Raw genomic sequence first — 21197 nt, 5'->3', positions numbered from 1 at the left:
TAAAGATAGTTTACGTCTTAATGCATCAGTTATAATATTTTATTCACCAAGTTGATACCAGATTAAAGGATGAAAAGACTAAATGAAAAATGTCATTCTATATACATATAAAAAATTTACACTTGAGAAAAAATGTGCTTGATACTTTGTTGACATGTCTTAATCATAAATTTTAAACCCTTTAAATAATTTTTTTCATATTCATATGCATGTACTATAACTAAAAGTTCCTTGTCATATGTACTATACTTAAGTTCAAAAGGTTTCAATTTACAACAAAAGTATACAAATTGGATGATCATATTGCATTAATACACCTCCAATACTAGAATCACTAGCGTCAATAACAACTAGAAAGAATGGTCCATTAAAATTAGAGAGTTTGTAAAACATGTGCATGAGTTAATTCATGCTTTAGTAAATCAAAGGATCATTGTTGGTTGTTGTCCTAATGAAATACAATACCTTTATTTAATACTATAGTTAATGACAAAGCAAGTAATAAAAATTTTCTAATAAATTTATGATAAAAACTACCTAATTCTAAAAATAAACTTTATTCACATTTTTGGGTAAGCTATATATTAATAACCTCAAATTTACAATGATCAACTTGAATTTCTTTAGCAGATATAGTATGATCTAAGTATTCAATTTCTATTTGAAAGAAAGTACTCTTTTGGATTAGCAAAAAGATAATTTTGTTTTAGTAAACCAAAAACTAAAGATAAATTATGTTCATGTTGTCTTTTAGCTTTACTAAACATAAGGATATAATTAAAAAAGACAATAATACAATGTTGAGAATTTAAAAATATTTAATTCATCATTCTACTAAAAGTAACATGTACATTAGTAAGACCAAATGGCATTACTTGAAATTCATAATGATCAAATCTTCGATTCATCATTCTACTAAAAGTGACATGTACATTAGTAAGACTCAATGGCATTAACATTAGTAAAACTGAATGGTGTACTTGATGATAACTAGACTTAAGGTTAATTTTTCGAAACATAGTAGCACCTTGCAAATTTTCTAACAAATCATCCATACGATGAATTAGATATTGATTTTTAACAATAATTTTATTTAGAGCTTTATAATCTATGCACATTCGATAAGTTTGATTCTTTTACTTTACTAAAAGAATAAGAGCTCCAACAGGTAAAGTGCTAGGCCAAATTAATTTCTATTTAACAATTCTTCAATTTATTTTGGATTTCTTTTTACTCTATATAATTATAACGATAAAGAGCTCTATAGGAAGGTTGACTATAAAGCAAAAGATCGATTTGATGATCCTTAAGTCGTGATGAAAAAAGTTGAAGAGATAAATCGAAAGAAAAATAATCAAAAATTTTACCGATAAAATTTGCTTGTCTTATAGTCAACTTAGAATGAATAGCTTTGACTTCATTAAGTAATACGAGAAAGACTTAATTATTTTTTAATGATATGCTTCACCTAAGTATGACTAATTAATGGATATAATTGTATCTATTAGTCCTTCAAGAAAAAGTTTTATCTTCATCTTGTATATACATCGAATACGTATCATAATCAATATTAGGATTAAATTAATGTCACCAAGGCATACCTCAAATTATATCAGCTAATTGCAAATATACTAGTAGAAAATTTTATTTTTCTCTACAATATCTAATGGAAAATTATAATCCATGTACTTTAATTTTATTATATTGTTACTCTAAGAATGCAGCCTTAATTTTATAATTAGATAAAATAATTTTAAATTATAAATTTTTTACTAAATTTTTTCAAACAAAGTCATGCGTACTTCCATCATCATGCAAAACAATCATTTAATAACTATGGATTTTACATCTTATTTTTAATCAAACATGGATAGAAATTTTAGTGATAACAATTATATTTGTAACAAATTATGTTTTTAAAATCGGTATTTGAAACACTTAGATTAATATTTTTAGATTAAGATAGCTTAGTAGTAAGTAGAGGAAAATTTTTGGGATTAGATTGACTTGCATTATCAGAAAGATTTCTTATCCAAGGTCAACAATTTCCAAATTGAAAGTTGGAAGTACCAAAAAATAAAAAATATTATTATTATTATCCATATTATTTCTCATGGAATTTGAAAATTATCACCGATCTTTAGTTTGCGATCTTTAGTTTGTTTTTTCTCAGTATCATATGCCAAAGAGATAACCATGTCAAATGTGTTGGATTTAAACATGTTAACTTCAGCTTGGAAAAACTGAAGGCAACCACTTATATACTTTCTCTTAAACATTGATTCGGCTACATACTCAACTATTTGAAGTTGCATCAAAGTATCCTAAAATCTTTCGATGTACTAAGGGATGGTCTCTTGCTCTCGCTGCATAAAGACATCCCCATTGTTGTTGCACACAAAGTTCAAATTGGAGGAATAAAATTAGTAAGAACCTTTTTACATAATGCTTTCCACATAAGAGGATGATCAGTGCTCTTGCATGTGACATCCTACCATAAAGAAGCTTTGTTAATAAAATAATACAAAACACACTTAATTTTATCATTTTTTGTATTACTTTCATTATCAAAATATGAGTCGAATTGACTTAGCCAAGAGACAACTTTACAACCATCTTTAATATCATCATAAGTATTAAACTTAAAGGTACGTTTACTTATCTTTTCCTCTTTGTAGTTGGATTGAGCTCCAAGAGTAGCATTGATGGTGCAAACCATAGTGTCGTTGCCATAGGAAATTTGAGAGAACAAACAGTTGAGAGATTGCAACACTTGCTCTAGTTGGGTCTGATCTTAACGCTCTACTATTTGCATGGCCAATCAATCCATATATTGCTCCATGGTTAGTTCAAGAAGCGGTGATGCAGAATCAAAATTTGCACTATCGGATGGTCATTCATAAGACATGATGATTGCGAAAGGCTTGATGAAGATATCTGATTAATAGAGACGTCTTGAAATTTAAAGATGCTTCACCCATAAAATTAAAAAATTTGACATATAAGCACCAAAATAAAGAGAGACTTTTTAGCAAAATAAAAAGGTGAAATAGATAAGAAATATGAAAATTGTTGATGATATTTTAATTCCCTTGGAGTGACCGAGTAAAAATCACCTCTTAAAAAGTTAAAAGTCAAAGATGATTTAAGCTGATCTGAATAGTCTCCAAGTAACTTGGAGTAAAAAGACTTGAAGTTGGTTAAGTTGAAAGAGAATAATTAAGGCTTTTAGCCTTAATATGATCAAAACTGGACTTTGTAAGACTTCATTATAATGTCATTTTTTCGTCAACGATAAAAAATTATCCTCTTTTTCCTCACGAATTGCAAATTTCAAGCTTTAATAAGCTCAAAATTTATATAAATATTAAGATAAAGGTATAATTAAGCTTTAACAAACCTTCTTTTAACATAAAATTCATAGAATGATAGAGCCATGGAAGAGGGTTGAATTTTTTTGCCTGAATTTTTTTATTTTGAAGCCATGGGAACCTAACCATGTAATCAGTTTGAAGTTGGGCATATCGAAAATTAACTATATCTATATGAAAAAGTTGTGCCTTGCGATGGTATTTGCGACCAAAAAGTTTAGACACTACATTCTTTATAAAAAGGTGGTGTTTTATACGGAGGAAGAACTTCGATCGTTGCTGAACAAGTTACAGCCGCCTAATCATTTAGCAAAGTGGTTAATCACTTTACAGGAGTTTGATTACGAGATTAAGAGCAAGCCACTGAAGCTACAGAGCATTGTAGAATGTCTTATGGATTTCAAAGAGCCAAAAGAGGTCTTGGCTGAAGAAAGCGACATGGAAACATTATTTAAGATTGATACGACGTTTATTCCCTACTGATATGCTGTTATAGAAAATTAAACAACGGCCATTGAAATTTTCCTTTATCATACGAATACTATATCAGCAAGGTGTTGATGATATCTATTGCCGATGTATGATGCTTGACGAGGTTCCATTTATCCTGGAGGAGTGCCATGACTCTACTTGAGAGGGACAATCGAAAGAGGTGCCAGTTGTGGGTCCAATAGGGTGTTCAATGTCTAATATTGATTGGAAAATGTTTCTATTTCAGAATTTCATTAATTATTGCCTGTTGTAATTAAGTTATAAAGCTCTTATAATGATGCTCAGTTTACAAAGTAATATAGCTACCAAGGACACCAATAATGAGGATCTTCAAGTCCACATCAAAGCCACAATACATAGTCCAACTTTAGAGTTGTTATTGAAGGGAGCAGACAATGGATAGTGACATTGATACCATAGATTCATTACAATGCATGGTTGCCATTTGCACCATACCCACCAGTGTGGTTACTACAAGATGGCAATAGTAGTCAACAACTTGTGTCAAATTTATGCTTAAATATCCAAATGAAAAGAAGTACTAAAGAGATGATTGAATAAATAAAGCAAAATGATAGAAGGGTTATGTGCAAGAGAGCTCTTACTCGGGGAGCAATGAATGACAAGAATATATACTACACACAAAAGAGAATCTGGAACATGACAAGATATGGAGATGTTGCTCTTGTTACCTACAAAACCAATTGAGTAGCTGATTAGTGAGGACTAGTGCAAGCTATATCATGTTGCAAGTGTCAATGAAGCAACATGGTTGCCATCCCCTTCCCCATGTCTAATCAAATACAAAATACCTTGTTTATTTGCTCGAAAGATAAACCATGCCAACATAATAGTCCCATTTCTAAGATGGTGAGGATGCTCCAGTGATGTAAGAAAGAGGAAAGTTGGACAATTAGGAAGGTCCACAGAGTCGATCCCAGGCCTGGTCTTGAACCTCAGACGAGGACATGAATCTGGAGTAAGCAGGTTTGCTGACCACAACTATCCACCACAAGTGGGCATCAGTACAAGATTAAAAATGAGCCTCTAGAGTAGTAGTAATCTGCTCCTGACTGAACCAGCTCAAATAGCCACTATTAGAGCTTCACATAAGGACCAATAGCTGGGAAAAATGGTGTGTGTAGGTCATAAATGACCATCGCAAATCTGCAGCATAATAGCAATGAAGAGGTCATTGGTTACAGCCACCTAGCTTGGTGAGGAAATTTGCTTGGTTAGCAAGTGAAACCCCAACAAGTTAATATCCATGTGTAAAGGATAGACAATTAATATCCATTGGATATACAACAGTAAACAAATGGACAGCTGGTCTGGTTTCTCAGAATTCAGTAAGCACCAACTAGAAGTAGAGCTTTTTGCATTTATCCTATAAGAAAGAGATTTAGTCCTGACTAGCTGGAAGTGTTAGAAGTGCTACTACCAGTCTTAAACACAAAGCAAAGATGCTAGCACTCCAACGTTCATGGGCTCCTATAGCAAGGGATTCCTACAGAAATTGGCATCCGTATTGTGGGGACTTATCACTGCTTATGATACACACTCGTGTTTTTGCACTCAATTGAAACACTGCAAGAGGTATACCATGCTATTTGTGTTTATATCATTGAAGCATACATCCACGTATTATTGTATGTAAGTTTGTTCCTGCAATGGCATAACCTCACCTTATAACTAATAACAGAAAAGGTGGGTAGGTGAGCACACACATGTAGATCATAGTTGTTTTCTAATCTTTGCTATACAGGGGAGAGAGAGAGAGAGAGAGTGTGTGTGTGTGTGTGTGTGTGTGTGCAGGCTTAGAGCTGAAAAATGGGAATGAGAAAAGGTTATGGTAATCCAACTATAGTTACTCATGAAAATCCGATATCATAAGAGAGGATTTTTTGTGTTACTAGACATTTGGGTAAAATGGGGTGCATGTGGCAAAAAGGTGCTTGTTGGATTGAATATCCAACCATATAGAGAGTTTTTGTAGAGGAAAACCTCAAAACTCCCATGTTGCAAGTTCACTTGAAATTGACAATTAGTATGGGTCCTTTTGTTTGGTAGCATGCGAGCACCCCTAAGGGTATGTGTAAAGCCAATCTTTTGGATGTTAACAAATGCATGGCAGCTCTTTGCTTGGCCTTCTTAGAACATGATGCTTGGCCTTCTTAGAACATGAGGTTATAATTTCACTCGGTCATACAATGATCAAGGCTTCATTGTGGCATGTTTTGAATGCTCCTCAAGGACTTGCAAGTTCATGTTCCTTTTCAGTATTACACAAAATTACTTTTTGGCAACATCCATTGTCATGATTGGCCCACTCATCTCGCCTAGCTGCAGGTCTTCCTATCTAACTTTGGGAGAAGTTATAATTTGGAGGGGAACAGGCCCAGCTCTTGAATGATATTACAAAATCATAATGCAGCCGTATGTATAAATCAGAATGCATTGTAGTGCACATTGCAGATGGCCATGCCTAATAAGATTAATGGCAACTTATCAAGTGATGGTGATTGGCAGCCTTAACAGTCTCTTTGTTCCACTCCATGAAACAAGAAAGGACTTTGATACGTCTGGTGTACTAGAAATGCCTTAAATTACCATTCACATTCATATTAGCTGCATTAGGCTGTTTACTTTTATTCAAGTGGCTACAATAATATGTACAGCTGTTGCCATAAGTGACATGGCTGCTATACACTTGAGATTACCGTGTGACTATAATCGTTGTTCATGCATGATTTTGCATGGTTTCTGAGAATGTAATATCACAGATTTTGATTTTTTGCCATGACCAGCCAGGCAGCCCTCCTAGCTGGTTTTTGGCTTTTTGATGGTTCAAATGACCTTTGACCAGATGAGCAATTCTACATCAAATAGTCTCATACTACACCCACTACAAAAAGAAAAAGAGAGATTTGAGAAGAAATACATACAAATATTCAGTAAGAAGTATGCCATATGTTAAGTTGAGCTTTGACTTTAAGGCAGGCAGACTTTAGTATACATGCTTGCTTTACAATGACAAAAATAATTTACAATTCAAGATTATCAGAACATTTTATAGAAAAAATAATTTGTACCACAAGCTATACACTCAAGAAAAAATTTGCAGCAACAACAATTATGACCAAACTGTATGTACAAACAATAATGCTTCACAGAAAGCTCAAACACAGGCTTGATGCAAGCAAGACCTGATAGCATACCAATCTTGAAATACAGCACATGATACAGAACTGGCATAGCTAGTAAGCTCCTTTCGACCATAGCTGTTGTTCAGTAAGTGGCAACCATCGATACTGCATGGGGGCAGGTACAGCTACACCAGTTTTGCTTTCTTCCAACTGTTCAGAATCTACCATAGACTGTAGAACCCTGATTGCTGCATCTATGCATTTATCAGACATGCCTGGGGCATGTGGGTAATCTCCACAATATCTGTCAGGAACTAGGCCACCCCTGATAAAACAAAAGGTTTCATGTCCTTTGATTGAAACTCCAAAATATTATTTCCCACAAAGCTACCTTAAACCAATAATGCTGCTGCTAATTATTGACGCATGGAGAGCTAAATTCTTTACAGTTGTAATGTTAACATGGTCAAAGAGAGTATGCAGACAGTATGTTCAGCAACCATAGTCTATGCATGCAGGCAAGGTTATAAAAGTTTCAGTAAAAGAAGAGTGACTGCAAGAAGCAAGCCTATACAGTGACACACTGCAGGGTAAGCATAATCTAGGTACAGACAATGGATTGTGGTCTATTAGCAACCATCATTGGGTAGCTTTTTAGGGTAGATGATATGTCTGGGTATTATCAGCTTGCAAGCTGCCTGTGGATACATGAAATGTTCTCTTTTATGCTTTCAATGGTGAAATTACCAAGAGCACACAAGTGTGTGTGAACATTGCACTTTTTGGGGTGTTTTTTCAATTCTTGAAGTTTTTGTGTTTATTTGATCACAAGTGCTAAAATAATTTCTGCTTGTTTCTATTGTATTTTGTGAGACTTGAATTTGATATGCTTGTTGCTGGTATGGTGTATGTTGGGGATGTGTTCTAGCAGTTGTACGCTTGGTACTGCATTAAGAGGAATACTATCTATGGCATAAGCATGGCATGTCAATGGAGCACCAACAGTAGTAATTCCCCACCACAACAAAAAGAAATGTCAGCTTATGAATGCCCTCAACATGTTTCTACTATCCTAAAAAATCACTTGCTCCAATGTTCCCACCAATCCTCCTGATTCTTCATGCCACTTAAACCCAAACAAGACATCAACGGTGTATCAGCTTCTAATAATCCTTATGGATCAAGCCGGTACATGGATCAGCTGCTTGCAAAAAGGGGATTATAAAGAGACGAATCTCCTAAATTCTTGTGGTGCAACTTACACCTTCAATAGAACCACCACTCAAAAGCAACCAACATCATTGGTGTTGGACAAAATGCGCAAGAGACCGGACATTGGATAGACTTTTATTCTTTCAGAAGTTGCAACTCACTTCGGCAATAATCTCACCTTATCTTCTCGACACTCCGCTCTAACGAACCATGCATCCTCCTCTCTATCCCAAGAAAGCAAGAACACAAGACTAGCTTCGAGCTATAGTGAACTCACCTATCTTACCTTCCCACATTGTAGTACGAAAGCTTAAAGGCTTGAAGACGGTTCCATAACCCAAGCAACACAATCTAATGTCGTTGCTCTTTCACATCCACCATCAAGTATACCAATAAATAGAGAAGTTAGTAAAGCATCCCTAAACGAAACTTCGAGCTCACCTGCCGTCTAGCTGCACTGCCCCTTGGTCTAGTCACCTCCGCCTCCCTATCCCAACCACCGTCAACACCCTGTCTTGCACCGCCTATTGCATATCCCTGCAGACGCCTCCCTATTCGCCAGTTCCTCCTCTAATCACCACCATCTCAATAGTTGCTCCTTTCATCTGCAGCAACATTTCCCCCAGTATCACAGTAGCTAGCTCGGTAGGTCCTCAATAATGACACGCAATGGAAACCTCTGGTTAGACGCCATTGCATTCTACGAGTACCCCCCAGTCAAACACCTTGTGCGTCGTCCTTTCTGAGGAACAGCTCTTATCTGTCTGTGCCACAAAGCTTGAACTAAAAGAAACAGCAATCTTTGGACACATCGTAGGACACACTTCATCCAAGGCCCAGCTTCAAGATTGGCTTCACTCCACGCTATGCATTGGCACAGCGCAGATTGCGAAGGCAGTTCTCATGGGTCAGGGGATCTTCATGGTTCGACTCGCCTCCGCGGATACAGCCTGTGAGCTAGTGGATAGCTCACCTTATGCCTCCACAAAGGGGGTCATCTATATGGTTCCCTAGTATAGTGGCTTCACAATGGAGGACTTCGTGCTCCACAACACGTTTCCTAGATACTCAATCACCCTTCTATTCCCTGGACTGGTGGTAGAGTATCGTCAGTGGAGGACTTTGGACGGCTTTTCCACCGCACAGTTCTTCCTCCCTCCTTTGCAGATGCAGTGACAGCCACGGGAGTCCCGAAGGTACGGGTGGCTGTGGAAGATACAAAGAACATACCTAAGTTTCTTGAGATTGAGGTAGACAGACACTCTTTCAGGCAGCAGGTTATTGTGACAGGGTGGCCTGGTCAATGCCTTGCCATGACTTTGGGCATCAGGCAGCAGATTGCACGCATTTCAGAACCAAGGCAGCTCAGCTGGCAAACTCACAAGTGGATGCTGATGGTTTTACACGAGTCCAACGACGACAAAGAGGGAGACAGTAGGGGGGCCTGAACCAGCCCCTCAGACACAGCCACGCCAACAAAGAGCAGGAGGGCGAGTGACGAACCCCCATCAGAGCACCCCGCAGTAGCCCCCTGCTCGTCCCACCCAACAGGATCACATGTCTCCACCCCCACCACCCAATGAGGCGTCACATCCCACCTCACCTGAGATCCCCCAGCCCCCTTGCCCACCCCCACCTCATGGATTGCCCCCTAACCCAATCCCACAATCCCCCCCTTCCGAGGCCACTCACCCCCCCTCACACCCACCACATACTTCCGATCACCCCACCATCCCTCACTCTTCCTCTTCCCCACCATCTCCCTCACTGACCAACCCCCCTGATCCTCACCGAGTACATGTATCCCCCCCCTTTCACAAGGGGTGATGAGCCTCGGACGCCCATATCTTCTCCTCGCCTGCAGCCGGTCCCGCCCCCCTCCCCACACAGCCACTAGCTCATCTGGTCGAGCCACCCGTCACACTTTCCCTCGACAAGCGCAATTGCTCCCACGGGAGTTTTTCCACAGTGGTCCGTGTACCTATTTCAGAGTTGCGGAGCGCGGAGTGTTTCCACTCCCTCTGGAGGTGGGAATCTTCATGGTCTGTAAGTCAAGGAGCGGCAAGGTCCATTTACTAACACCACCGAATGGACCAAACTATGTTTTCTTCTTTCAGACCTCTCATTCAGGAGACTGGACAATGACACATATAGAGGAGGAAGTGAGAGTCAAGGTTGCAGACCACATCTCCCAGTGGATGGGTGAAGGAGAGCTAGCACGCTTTTCCCAGCAGTGGCTAGGGTGCATGATGGACATTAACTTGTGGAGTGGAGACGAGATCCCACATCTAAGCATTATTTTTCAAACCCCTACCCAGTGCAGCTCACCAATGGATGTGATCGAGTGGCCCCTCGCAAAGGTTGCCCACTTCTACCAGTGCATTAAGTCATGCCTCTCAACTTGGCTGATGGACACCCTGGTTGTACCACCTGGAGCATCTATCACCCCCATGGTCCACCCGAGAGCCACCATGGGGGAATGGAGTTCACCCTCCAGGCTTGCGGCCAAGCACATTCGCATACCCCATAGCTTTTCTTCTTCATCAACAACTTCCACACCAAACAGATGCATGTTAGGTCACTCACAGGTTTCCCCATGAGTTTACACCTAGCATCCTGGAACGTGAACAGCCTACACTACAGTGGGGCACGTGGTTCCAGAAAATTGATTGTTCCGCAGGAGCTGCAACCTACCCTTTTAGGACGGATCAACATCTTACTTCTTCAGGAGCATAAGCTCACTCCCTCCCAGGCCCATCGGGTGGGGAAGGTACTTCCAAGTTGTTCACACCTCTACTAGGAGTACTCCATCGGTGCCCACAGCAAGAGTGGAGACGTATGCACCTCTATTGGCCCAAGCTTGACCGCCTGTGCGCGAGACCATGAGACGATTGTGGCAGGGAGGATCCTATGGATCAGATTGGATTTAGGGGACTCATGCCTTGGAGTCCTCAATGTTTATGCTCCTATTGAGGTTAGGGCACGCAGCAGGTTTTAGATGGAGATTGCAGCAAGACTTCAAGAGGTGGACTCTTGGATTGTTGAAGGAGACTTCAACAACCTGGAGGCCTTAGAGGACCAGCAAGGCAGAGGCAGAGATAACTAGGGTATGATAGGGGGGGAGCAGGATTTATGGGAGGTCTTCCTCCTCCCAGTAGGAGCATGTGATGCTTGGCAAGACCCACCTTTTCACAAGAGGGAGAGGTCACTGGACTTCCCTTGGGGATACAAGCGGCTGGGCGGAGCTCTTTTGGAGCGGCTCAACCGGTTCTATGTGGGAGAGTGGGGGCGCTCTCGAGGAGGTCAAGTAGGGCCGTTGGTTGGCACCACTTTGTCTGATCGTTGTCCGGTTCTCCTCACACTTGATGCTACCACTTCAGCCCTTGACACGCAATCCTGTCGAATCCCTGACTCGATCTACCAGAGGGAGGAGGTGAGGAGGGAGATTGAGCAGCTTTGGACTAGGAGCGGGCTAGTGTGGACCGGATCGCGGAGGAGGTTGCAAAGGTCTTAGCCCAGTCAGGCAGAATCTACCAAGAGGCAACCCTAGAGGCCAGGCAGCAGTGTTGGGAGGAGGAGAGTGCACTCCGACGAGACCTAGCAGTCACTCAGAGACTACTCCAGGAGCCATCATCAGGGGATCCCACTCGCCACACCCAGGAGGTGCGCGCACGAGCAGCCCTTGCCGGTCTGGAGGAAAGGCGCTCTAAGTTCTTCTACCGTACCTCAACAACCTTTTAGGCACCAAAGGGGGACACCATGTGCAGGGAGTTTTTTCACATGCATCAACCTCACACCTCAGGAGATCATATTCGCAGCCTCCATGATCAGTACCAGAGAATTCACTCTAGCCCAAATGAGGTGATGGAGATTGTCACTGACTTCTACAAACACCTTTTTTAGCAGGAGGAAGTCTCTGTCAGAGTACAGTGTTGTAGACAACAGGTCGCGGATTGCATTTTGTCCCTTGTCACAGAGGAGATGGCATGCTCCCTCCTAGACCCCTTCACAAAGAAGGAACTAGCTAAGGCCTTCCATGCACAGGATGGGTAAAAATACCCGAGAGAGAATGGTCTTTCTAAGGCCTTCTTCACTACCTACTGGGAGGTGGTGAAGGACCCCCTACTACTGGCCTTTCAGGAGATCTTCAGCTCAGGACAAATGCCAAGGAGTTTATCGGCCGGACTTGTCAGTCTCCTCCCCAAAGGGGGAGACCGGTTGGAGCTCTCCTAGTGGAGACCGATCACCTTGTTGTCAATGGCCTATAAGGCACTGGCGAAAATGATTGATAGTCGACTCCGCCTCGTGCTTCCAAACATCATTTATGACACCCATACACGTTATGTCCATGATAGGAGCATCCTAGACAATGTCTCCACTTTCTTTGTGGGGATCGAGTGGGCTCAGCACAGTGGTCAGGGATTGGCAATACTCCTGGATTTTGAGAAGGCCTATAATACGGTTGACTGGGACTTCTTAGAGGGCACCATGGCGAGGTTGGGCCTCCCCCAAGTATGGATCAGTGGGGTTTTTGCACTTTATAGATCAGCCACTAGTAGAGTTTTCATTGGTAGTAGAAGGAGGGAGGAGTTTCAGCGAGAGAGATCTATCTGGCAAGGCTATCCTCTTGCCCCGTATCTTTTTTTACTCTTTGCGGAGGCAATGTCCTACTTGCTCCACTCACGTGTGAGCAGGCTACGTGGACTTCAACTTCCGGTGAGGGAGGAGACTGAGCTGTTGGACTCAGAGTATGAACATGATGCTGCTCTTTACGTAGAGGATGATGAGTTGATGTTGGAGAGAGTGAGACTAGCTCCGGAGGTATTTTGCACTGCAGCTAGAGTGAAAATCAACTAGCGAAAGTCGGTTGGTTTTCTTATAGATCCGAACTCTAGCACAGAGTGGGGTGTCTTGGGGTTCAAATGGGTGAGCAGGGGATAGACCATCCGATATCTAGGATTCCAAGTGGGACTCAACATCACTCTTGCCCAACAATTTCTTCCAATTCCCGACCCTATTACGCGGAAGTTGACCTACTAGAGCACAATAGGTCACCTTTCGCCTTTCCTTAGCGGGCCAAGCCCTGGTGGTCAACCAGGTTCTCCTAACGACGGCTTGGTACACCGCCTCTTGTTGGTGCTTCTCCTCGTCTTGTGTAGTTCAGCTTTGCTACCTAGTGCAGAATTTTCTCTGGGCTGGCTCAAACAGTTCCATGGATTCCCGGGCCAAGATGGCATGGGTGACTATCATCCGGCATCGGTCTGAGGGAGGGCTTGGGATCATCAACTCAGAGTTGCAGAGCTTGGCCCTTTTGGCGGGCAGACTTGAAAGTCCTTCTACAAGAGGGTCTCCACCAGGAGTGGAGACCGAGGCTTGGCGGTGGATAAAGGCCATCCTTATGATGGATCTAAGAAGATAAAACCAGATCAGATGGCACGTTTGTTTATGTGCAATGTTTTCAAGTATCATGGTATGCCACAGTCTATTGTCAGTGACCGTGATCCACGGATGACAAGTCTATTCTGGAGAGGCATATTTGAGAACATGGGCACAACGCTTAAGTTCTCATCGTCATTTCATCCACAGACTGATGGACAATCAAAAGAGGTAAATTCTACTATCTTGGATCTGCCTAAGTGCTATGTGTTAGAGCACAAGTCAAAGTGGGAGCAGTATTTGCCTTTGGTCGATTATGCATACAATAATACTGTGCATTCATCAACAAGCAAAGCCCCTTTTGAAATTGTTGAAGGTGGTAAAAAGGTTCCTCTCATTTTGCATACAAAGGATAAGATTTTTCAGGCAGATCAGTATGTGCAGAGTATGGGTGAAATGTATCAGAAAGTTAAGCATGCCCTTGAAAGGACTCGAGCAAAGCAAAAGAAAGCTGCTAATCATCACCATCGTGAATTGATATTTTCACTTGGTGATTGGGTACTGTTGCGGTTTGAAAAGGCACGCTTAAAGAAGCGGAAAGGCAAGGAAAGTCTTTTCACTAAGCTTAGTATGCGATATTATGGGCCTTTTTAAGTAACAGAGAAGATTAGTGATGTTAGCTATAGGCTGAAATTGCCTGACAATTGGAAGATTCATAATGCTTTCCATGTAAGTCTTCTTAGACCCTATGTGGGTGATGTGCCAGAAGATATGCCAGCTAAGGAACAGCCCGAAGTTGAGGAACTTGATGAAATTCTTGTTCCAGAACAGGTATTGGCACACAAGGAAAGGAAAGTGAAAGGCAAGATTGCTAGAAGGTATTTGGTTAAGTTCAAGAACTATCCAGCTATAGATGCTAAGTGGATGGACGAAGGTGAACTTGCAGAGTCACCTAATGTGTTGGAACTTTACCTTGAAGCATTTCGCTTGCAACCTACCTTGACCCCTTGTATCTCTAAGCTGAAATAGATTGTCAAAGTGACAATTGCTTAAGAAAGAAATTACATACAGAAACAGATTTTGTACAGGCTGACACTTACTGTGTCCATATGGTTTTCTCAGTGCTAAAGAAGTAAGTATTTCTTGCAAGAATACAGTTTTTACTTCTATTGGATTTGATACATGTCGTAACAATGGTTACTCGATCGGGCATGTATTTTGTGAATTGACTCGGTGGGGATATCATTTTGATGTACCGGCCACTAGATCTCTAGTCAGGGTGATGTGGAGTCATCAAATGAGAATCTGCCACTATGGGGATATCATTGTGATGTACCGGCCACTATATCTGGAAACAGTGATGTGGAGTCACATGATGATAGCCTACCATGTTTCACAGTTAGAACATACATGTGTTAACAGTGTGTTCAGTTCACAATGTTGACTGATAGCATGTATATCTTGTACATGTGCTACCAAGTGTAAGTTCACTGGGTTAGCTGATAGCATGTATAACATTCATGCAAACAAGGACGTTTGCGATTTCGAGAGGGAGGTATGTCACAAGACTGTGACAACTATTACCTTTTTTGTTGATTTCTTTATTACATATTTTATTTGGTTTTTCTTTTTGGAAGGACCCCTCTTGAAATCTAAACGCCTGAGTTGCATGGCCAGTATGTGAAACGGACAGGAATGTCTAGTGAGTCAAGACTGGACAGTTAAGGTCCAGTACAAGTCTGGAAGAGACTGATGGCACTATAGATTGACAAGCCTGGAAGAGACTTGTGAAAGTGTATATGGACAAGTGTGTTGAAGAACTAGCTTGGAAGAGACTAGTTCAAAGTAAAGATGGACAAATCTGCAAGAGATTAGTCTATGTGGGGTCATCAGTGGAAATTCACTTTCAGTTGAGCTACATTGCAAATTTGAATGTAGCCATAGTCTGCAAAGATGGTCAGAAGACTAGTGGGATGCAATGGAAGCAACTCCTAAAATTTAGGGAGTTACTATTTTTGGACCTCAGAATCTGTTCGCGTCATTATCTTCGTTTTTGCACGATGATCAATCTTCCGGTCTGTGCCGAGGTCAAATTCTGCACCGAGGATGGAGAATTTTAGACCGGAAGGCTGGAATGGGAAATATCTTCCAGTGCTGCCACTTGGCACAAAGTTGTGCACTTACCTCTTTAAAAGAGGGCTGGCGTGCAGTTTTTTGATGGAAAGGGGCTCATTTGTGATGAACAGCTGCAGATGGAGAGCTCTTGAGAGCTGGTCTACCTTGTCCATGATGCACATAGGGCTGGGCTTGCTTCCTACTCTCTCTCTCTCTCCCTGACAGTATGGTTATGCTGCAGAATCAAGGGCCTTTCTTCTGATTCAGGTACAACTGCGTGGAATATGCTATTTTTGCATGAGGCAAGAGCCTCTTTTCTCCAGGAACAGGAGCAGTTGTTTGCTGCCCACAAGCAGGAACAGGTGAGGGTGGTAACCTCACCAAGCAAGTGTCTGAAACAGCACTAAATCAGTTCTGATTCTGGACTGTTCAGAGGTTAATTCAGAGCCCAATTGATGTCAGAATCAAGGGGCACTTGGCCCAGATGATGCAGGACAGTGCAGGGAACAATATGAGCTGAGAACAGGTGTCAGAACAGGTCTGAACCAGTAGTTACAGTGGGCTGAACAATACAGGGAACACTATGAGTTGAAAACAGGTCTCAGAACAGGTCTGAACCAGTAATTACAGCAGGCTGAAATGATCAATTCTGCACTCCAACCAGAAGTTTCAGACTTGGGCAAAGTTTTCCCTCCTGGTCGGCTTGTTTTGGGTCAGTAATTGTACTGTTATGCTGCCAAATTTCACCCAGAATAGGTGAAACACAGCCCATTGTACTCTCTCTTTTTAAAAATAAAGAAATACCGCAAGGGGCGCCTAACTAAGGGGCCAACAGGGTGTCTGTGTGGCAACAGGAGCATTTTAGCTTCCTGTTTTTCTTCTTGATTCTATGTCTTTAAGTTCAAGTAAAGTGGACGACTATAAATTGGGTGAAAGCATTTATGTATTTTGGTTGTACACTACCGCCCTTTCCAGTGAACTGGCCGGTTACAAATCTTCACGACTACCCAAATCACGCCACCCAGATCTTCATTCCTCCGTAGCTTACTTTAAGTGTGGTAGGGCCTTCGCAAGGCCCTAGTTCAAAGGCCCCTAGGATGTTAGGAGGAGATAGACCACCAACCAGTGGTCTAGAACCCCCAGGTCAGAGATCGGGACCAAATACAAATTGGTGAGCACCCCCACATCCAGTAGTGGGCTGGCTGGGAGGCTGGCCCTGCTCGTACTATCAGGACGTGGCAAGAGGTATATAGGATGGCGGATCAGGAGGTGTTGCAGCAGGCATAAAATTGTCTATGAGGAGCTGAGGTGAAGAGGGAGATTGACTCAGCGATCCCTCCGGAGTGGCTAGACCCCCCAATCCGAGAGCTGGTGGAGCCTAGTGAGATATGGGCTACTAGATTCTCACTGGCGGGTATCCCCTTACAGGTGGTAGGTAGAGTGGGCGGTGCCCCCTATGGGATTTTCTTCACCGTGCAAGATGGGGAGGCGGTTGATTCTTAACACATGGCAGCAAGATGAGGAGATTGTTGTCCTTGGAGGAGGATTCGTATGGTTGGACTCCAGGGGAAGACTTGGGACTGGACTCTTATGTGCCCTGGGAGGAGTTTCAAGAGTGGCATCTTTGGATATGGGAGAGCAGGCCACTTGATGAGCTAGAGTGGGACCCTGGAGAGTGGCTATGGTTAGCCACTGCGATCACCAAGAAGCCACTAAGATTCTTGGAGTACACAGCCACGATTGTGGTAGACATGTACTGATGCAGGAGGAGATGGATTGGGCGCCTTCGTGTAGCATATACTGGGTGGAGCACAACATGCCTTTCATTGGACTTTTTGGCATCGCCTATGGAGCAGCTAGAGGCCAAGAAGAGTATCGTATTTCCTTTGTCTTTTGGCACATGGAAGTCTGGTTGTTGGGAGTTGGTTGGCTCAAATGCAGTAGGATGGAGGTTGTAAGCGTTGCCCACAGTAGCACTTGGAAACTCTAAAGCCTTGCCTTTGGTCTTGCAAGGCAGCATAGCTCATGTGGAGACGAGCCTGCCATATTCTCTGTCGTGTGGCACCCAACCTTCGATGTATCTCGTGGGGGGCTTTTTACTGGCAAGCAGTTAGTCAAGGCCGTCACCTTTTGTCTGAGGCCGGAATGCAGGACACGATTTTTCTCATTGAGGCTGGATCTTCTACAGTGGTCGGCTTGGAGGCTTTACCCAGCTGCCAAGTATTGGATCCCATAGCAAAGCGCTCAAAGATATGGGAGATCATAGGGAGTCTTACAGGATGGCACATTTGGAAGGCAGACTATCAAGTGGTTTTTGGCGGGGAGTGTCTTTCAATATATGCGACTTTGGTAGAGCTTTGGACCTCCATCATCCATTCTCTCCCCGGGCATTGGGACCAGGTGCAAGGCGAGTATCCAGCTCATCACGAGCTTCTTCTTCACTTCCTGCACACTTGGGGCGGCCATGACCTGTTCTTCACAATGCAAGCAGGCAGCCCCAGATGGCAATACACCCCCCCCCCCTCCATGGCTTCCTGCCCCCATCCCCCCGACCCCGCCTTGAGAGGCTTGTATACATGATGGATTTGTGATGTGCATCAACTCTAGCTAGTCTGTTGAGCATGTGGACTTCGTTGTAATCAGCCTTCTGAGTAATATAATTAGCCATATAAATGCCTAAAAAACAATATATTGAAGCACTCCAAAAATAATGATCTGCCATAAAATAAATCAAGCACTTGTAATTTTACTGTCTTTGACTTTACTTGATTTTGCTTTTGACGATAGCCTTTCACATTTACTATTAACAATTTGCAACGGTACCTTTAACAAATCAATTTGATAAATTTCCATTGCTATAGCATCACACCTTAACTAATGAATGAAATTTCACACAAATAAATGAAACATGCAACAACTATATCTACTTGCATATTTTAATTTGGATATCATGTTGTGAATAAGTTGCCTTTGTTTGCCTCAATAGATGGATGCAAATACCTTCTGTACCATTGCTTGTAGCAATTATAGGAAAAGTGGTTGGCTGAAAGGCTCATCTCATGAACGCAACTCCTACTAGCAATAATTATAGCAAAAAGTGTTGATGCTGTCCACCATTGAAGTTCATTCTCTTTTAAGAAAGTGGCTACCTTGTGCACTTTTGAATGCTCGGAAAAATTACCCTCAAGATAGGCTGCATCAAATTGTTGAATGAAGGTCAAAGCCTTCAATCTACCTGCATACCATTAAGGGTTTCAAATTTGATTGCTGCCCCATCTTCTTTGTAGTCTTTAAGTTTACCCAAAGGTGTTCTATTTGAGAGCTATTGAGTCTTGATTTGGATGCGGACACTTTGTTGTTGGTTGGGATTTATGCTACCTTGGTTGACAGGTTAGTTTACCTCCAGTTTGGTTATGCCTATGGTCTACGAGTGCCCTCGACTACTCGGGATGATATGTCGATGTATTTGGATAATGCGACTTTGATGTTTATGCTCCTGGATGCTTCTTGAGCAAAGAGTAGAGCTCAATTCTTGGTTCACTATCATTTTCTTTGAAGCTGGCATTTCACTTGACAAGGTTTATGCCCCGTGCTACCCATATCATACATTCATCGCTGTAAAAATGGTGGCCTCACTAATATCATTGCTGCATTTGCATTTAACATATGCCCAACAGGGCCTCCCATTGACCAAACATTCCAATTTGCATTCCTAGCTGCATATCAATGTTATCATACATTACACTGTGCATTTCGGGCTGCAAATGCCCCATGATAATTCCCTAAACACCTAATATAGGTGGCTCATGAAATCAGCCTCCCTTCTTGGCAAGGGTGACGAATGACCTAATTTATCACAAATTACAATAAGCAATAAAAACACCAATCTCAAAATACAAACTTTACCTCAACCTTGGACAACCAACACCGAAAGAAGCCCAAAAGGCAATAGTCCACATTTTGGCAAACACTAAATTTAGCTTAACAGTAAATTCAGCAAAAAAAATCCACACACAACAGGAGCTAGAGTACTCCTGCACCACACATGACACCTATTGGCCCCAAAGCTTGGCACCTCTTTCAATATTTCCTTAGATTATTGATGTATGCTCCAAATCAGTTACAAATGGTTGTATCTCAGTAATTTCTCCAAACACAAATGATCCGTAAGTAGACAATGACCTCGTCACCTTCAAATGTAAATAAATAGTTCATCTTACCAAAGCCTCAAAATTGTTGAACCCAATTTCACAAAGCATTTGCCTAGAATGAATGCATTGTACATGTGGTTTCATGGGTTGCTTCACTACATCCTGAAGCTTTGCAAGCTCCAGTTTAAGACCAGCTATCTCCTAAGTGAGGTCCATGCATTTCCCTTTGTCTTGCATATTTGAGAGAGATTGCTTGCTATGATGGTGGAACTTCCGCTATATAATGATGATACCTACCAGGCCAAATAGCTTTAACATTTCTTTCCTTCAATCGTCGGTGTCCATAGCCATGAGAATATTGCCTCTTCAAATCCAACCTGAGGAGGAGAAGGAATGTGACAAGACAAACAATGACTTGTGGTTGGCGAAATGGATAGCGTATTTCGCTTTCTATCAATTCGATGACGCTCAACATATCGGTCAAATACAAATTACATTGTTGCACAGGAAGGCCTATTCTTGGTGGGTGGAAATACGCCCCAAACCAAAAACACAAGCCCATTTTCAATCCATTTTTCGAAAGCAGAATATGATCAACAACCAAATTGAAAACTTTCACAAGTTGTTTGAATTGGATATGGGGAAGAAGACTCTAGACATCTGTTCACAAGAGTTTAATGACCTTCATCATAAACAAAAGCCCTAGAGAACCCCGATGTGTTGCTCTACATATGCTATCTCTTTGGGTTGTTGTCAGACTATCAGAATGACGTGCTTGACAACCATCTACATTCTTTGGAGAATGTCTACAAGTATACCAAAAAATTTTACAACAATTTGATAACAACAGGAGCGGCTAGTCAACAAGTGGATACCACCAAGCTACCTCTGCCATTAAGTCAAAGAAACCCTATATCCTTGCAACATCTCATCAGTCACCTTTAGAGCCACACAAGAAAAAGGATGGTAAAAGCAAAGTGACTCTCGTAGCGAGGATTGTTCCAAAGGTGGTTGTTTTGTGTGCCATCAAACAAGCCACTTATATGGTAATAAATAATGTCCACAAAACAAAAAGGTAAAAAACAACTTTGAGATCTCAGTAAATACTATGAAAGCTGCACATATATCTTGTGAATCTTCAACACAAAATGGTTTTGTTAATGTGAGTAGTTGCAAGGATTATTCTATAAATAAAATTGTATTTGTTCCACATGACCTTTTAAAGGGCAATATTAATGGCCAAACGGTTATAGTGCTATTTGACAACGGCTCTACTCACAATTTTCTTTCTTCTCAATTGATGCAAAGACTTCAACTTCACACAACACTGCTAT

The 21197-nt window shown here is 41.7% G+C and overlaps 1 protein-coding gene across 10 annotated transcripts in view; it reads right to left on the bottom strand.

Annotated features, from left to right (window-relative positions):
• Window positions 1–4091: 4091 nt before the first annotated feature.
• Window positions 4092–21197, bottom strand: part of LOC148040463 (uncharacterized) — a 93446-nt gene continuing 76340 nt past the window's right edge. The window contains exons 14-17 of one of the 10 annotated variants that reach the window (XR_015694839.1): window positions 7082–7334; window positions 4676–5030; window positions 4469–4555; window positions 4094–4334 (exon numbers count right to left, since the gene is read on the bottom strand). Coding sequence is in view for 3 of the 10 variants with exons in the window: in XM_087699609.1 (XP_087555735.1) it covers window positions 7121–7334 (214 nt within the window). In the remaining 7 variants the exon portion in view is untranslated. The other 9 variants (XR_015694843.1, XR_015694838.1, XR_015694837.1 and 6 more) reach the window with 9 other exon arrangements.

This window comes from Lygodium microphyllum, chromosome 2, assembly GCF_053477565.2.
Source record: "Lygodium microphyllum isolate KBCC chromosome 2, Lygodium_microphyllum_v1.1.10, whole genome shotgun sequence".
NCBI lineage: Eukaryota > Viridiplantae > Streptophyta > Polypodiopsida > Schizaeales > Lygodiaceae > Lygodium > Lygodium microphyllum.
The sequence above is the reverse complement of the archived record's forward strand: the minus strand, read 5'-3'. Positions and strand labels throughout refer to the sequence as shown.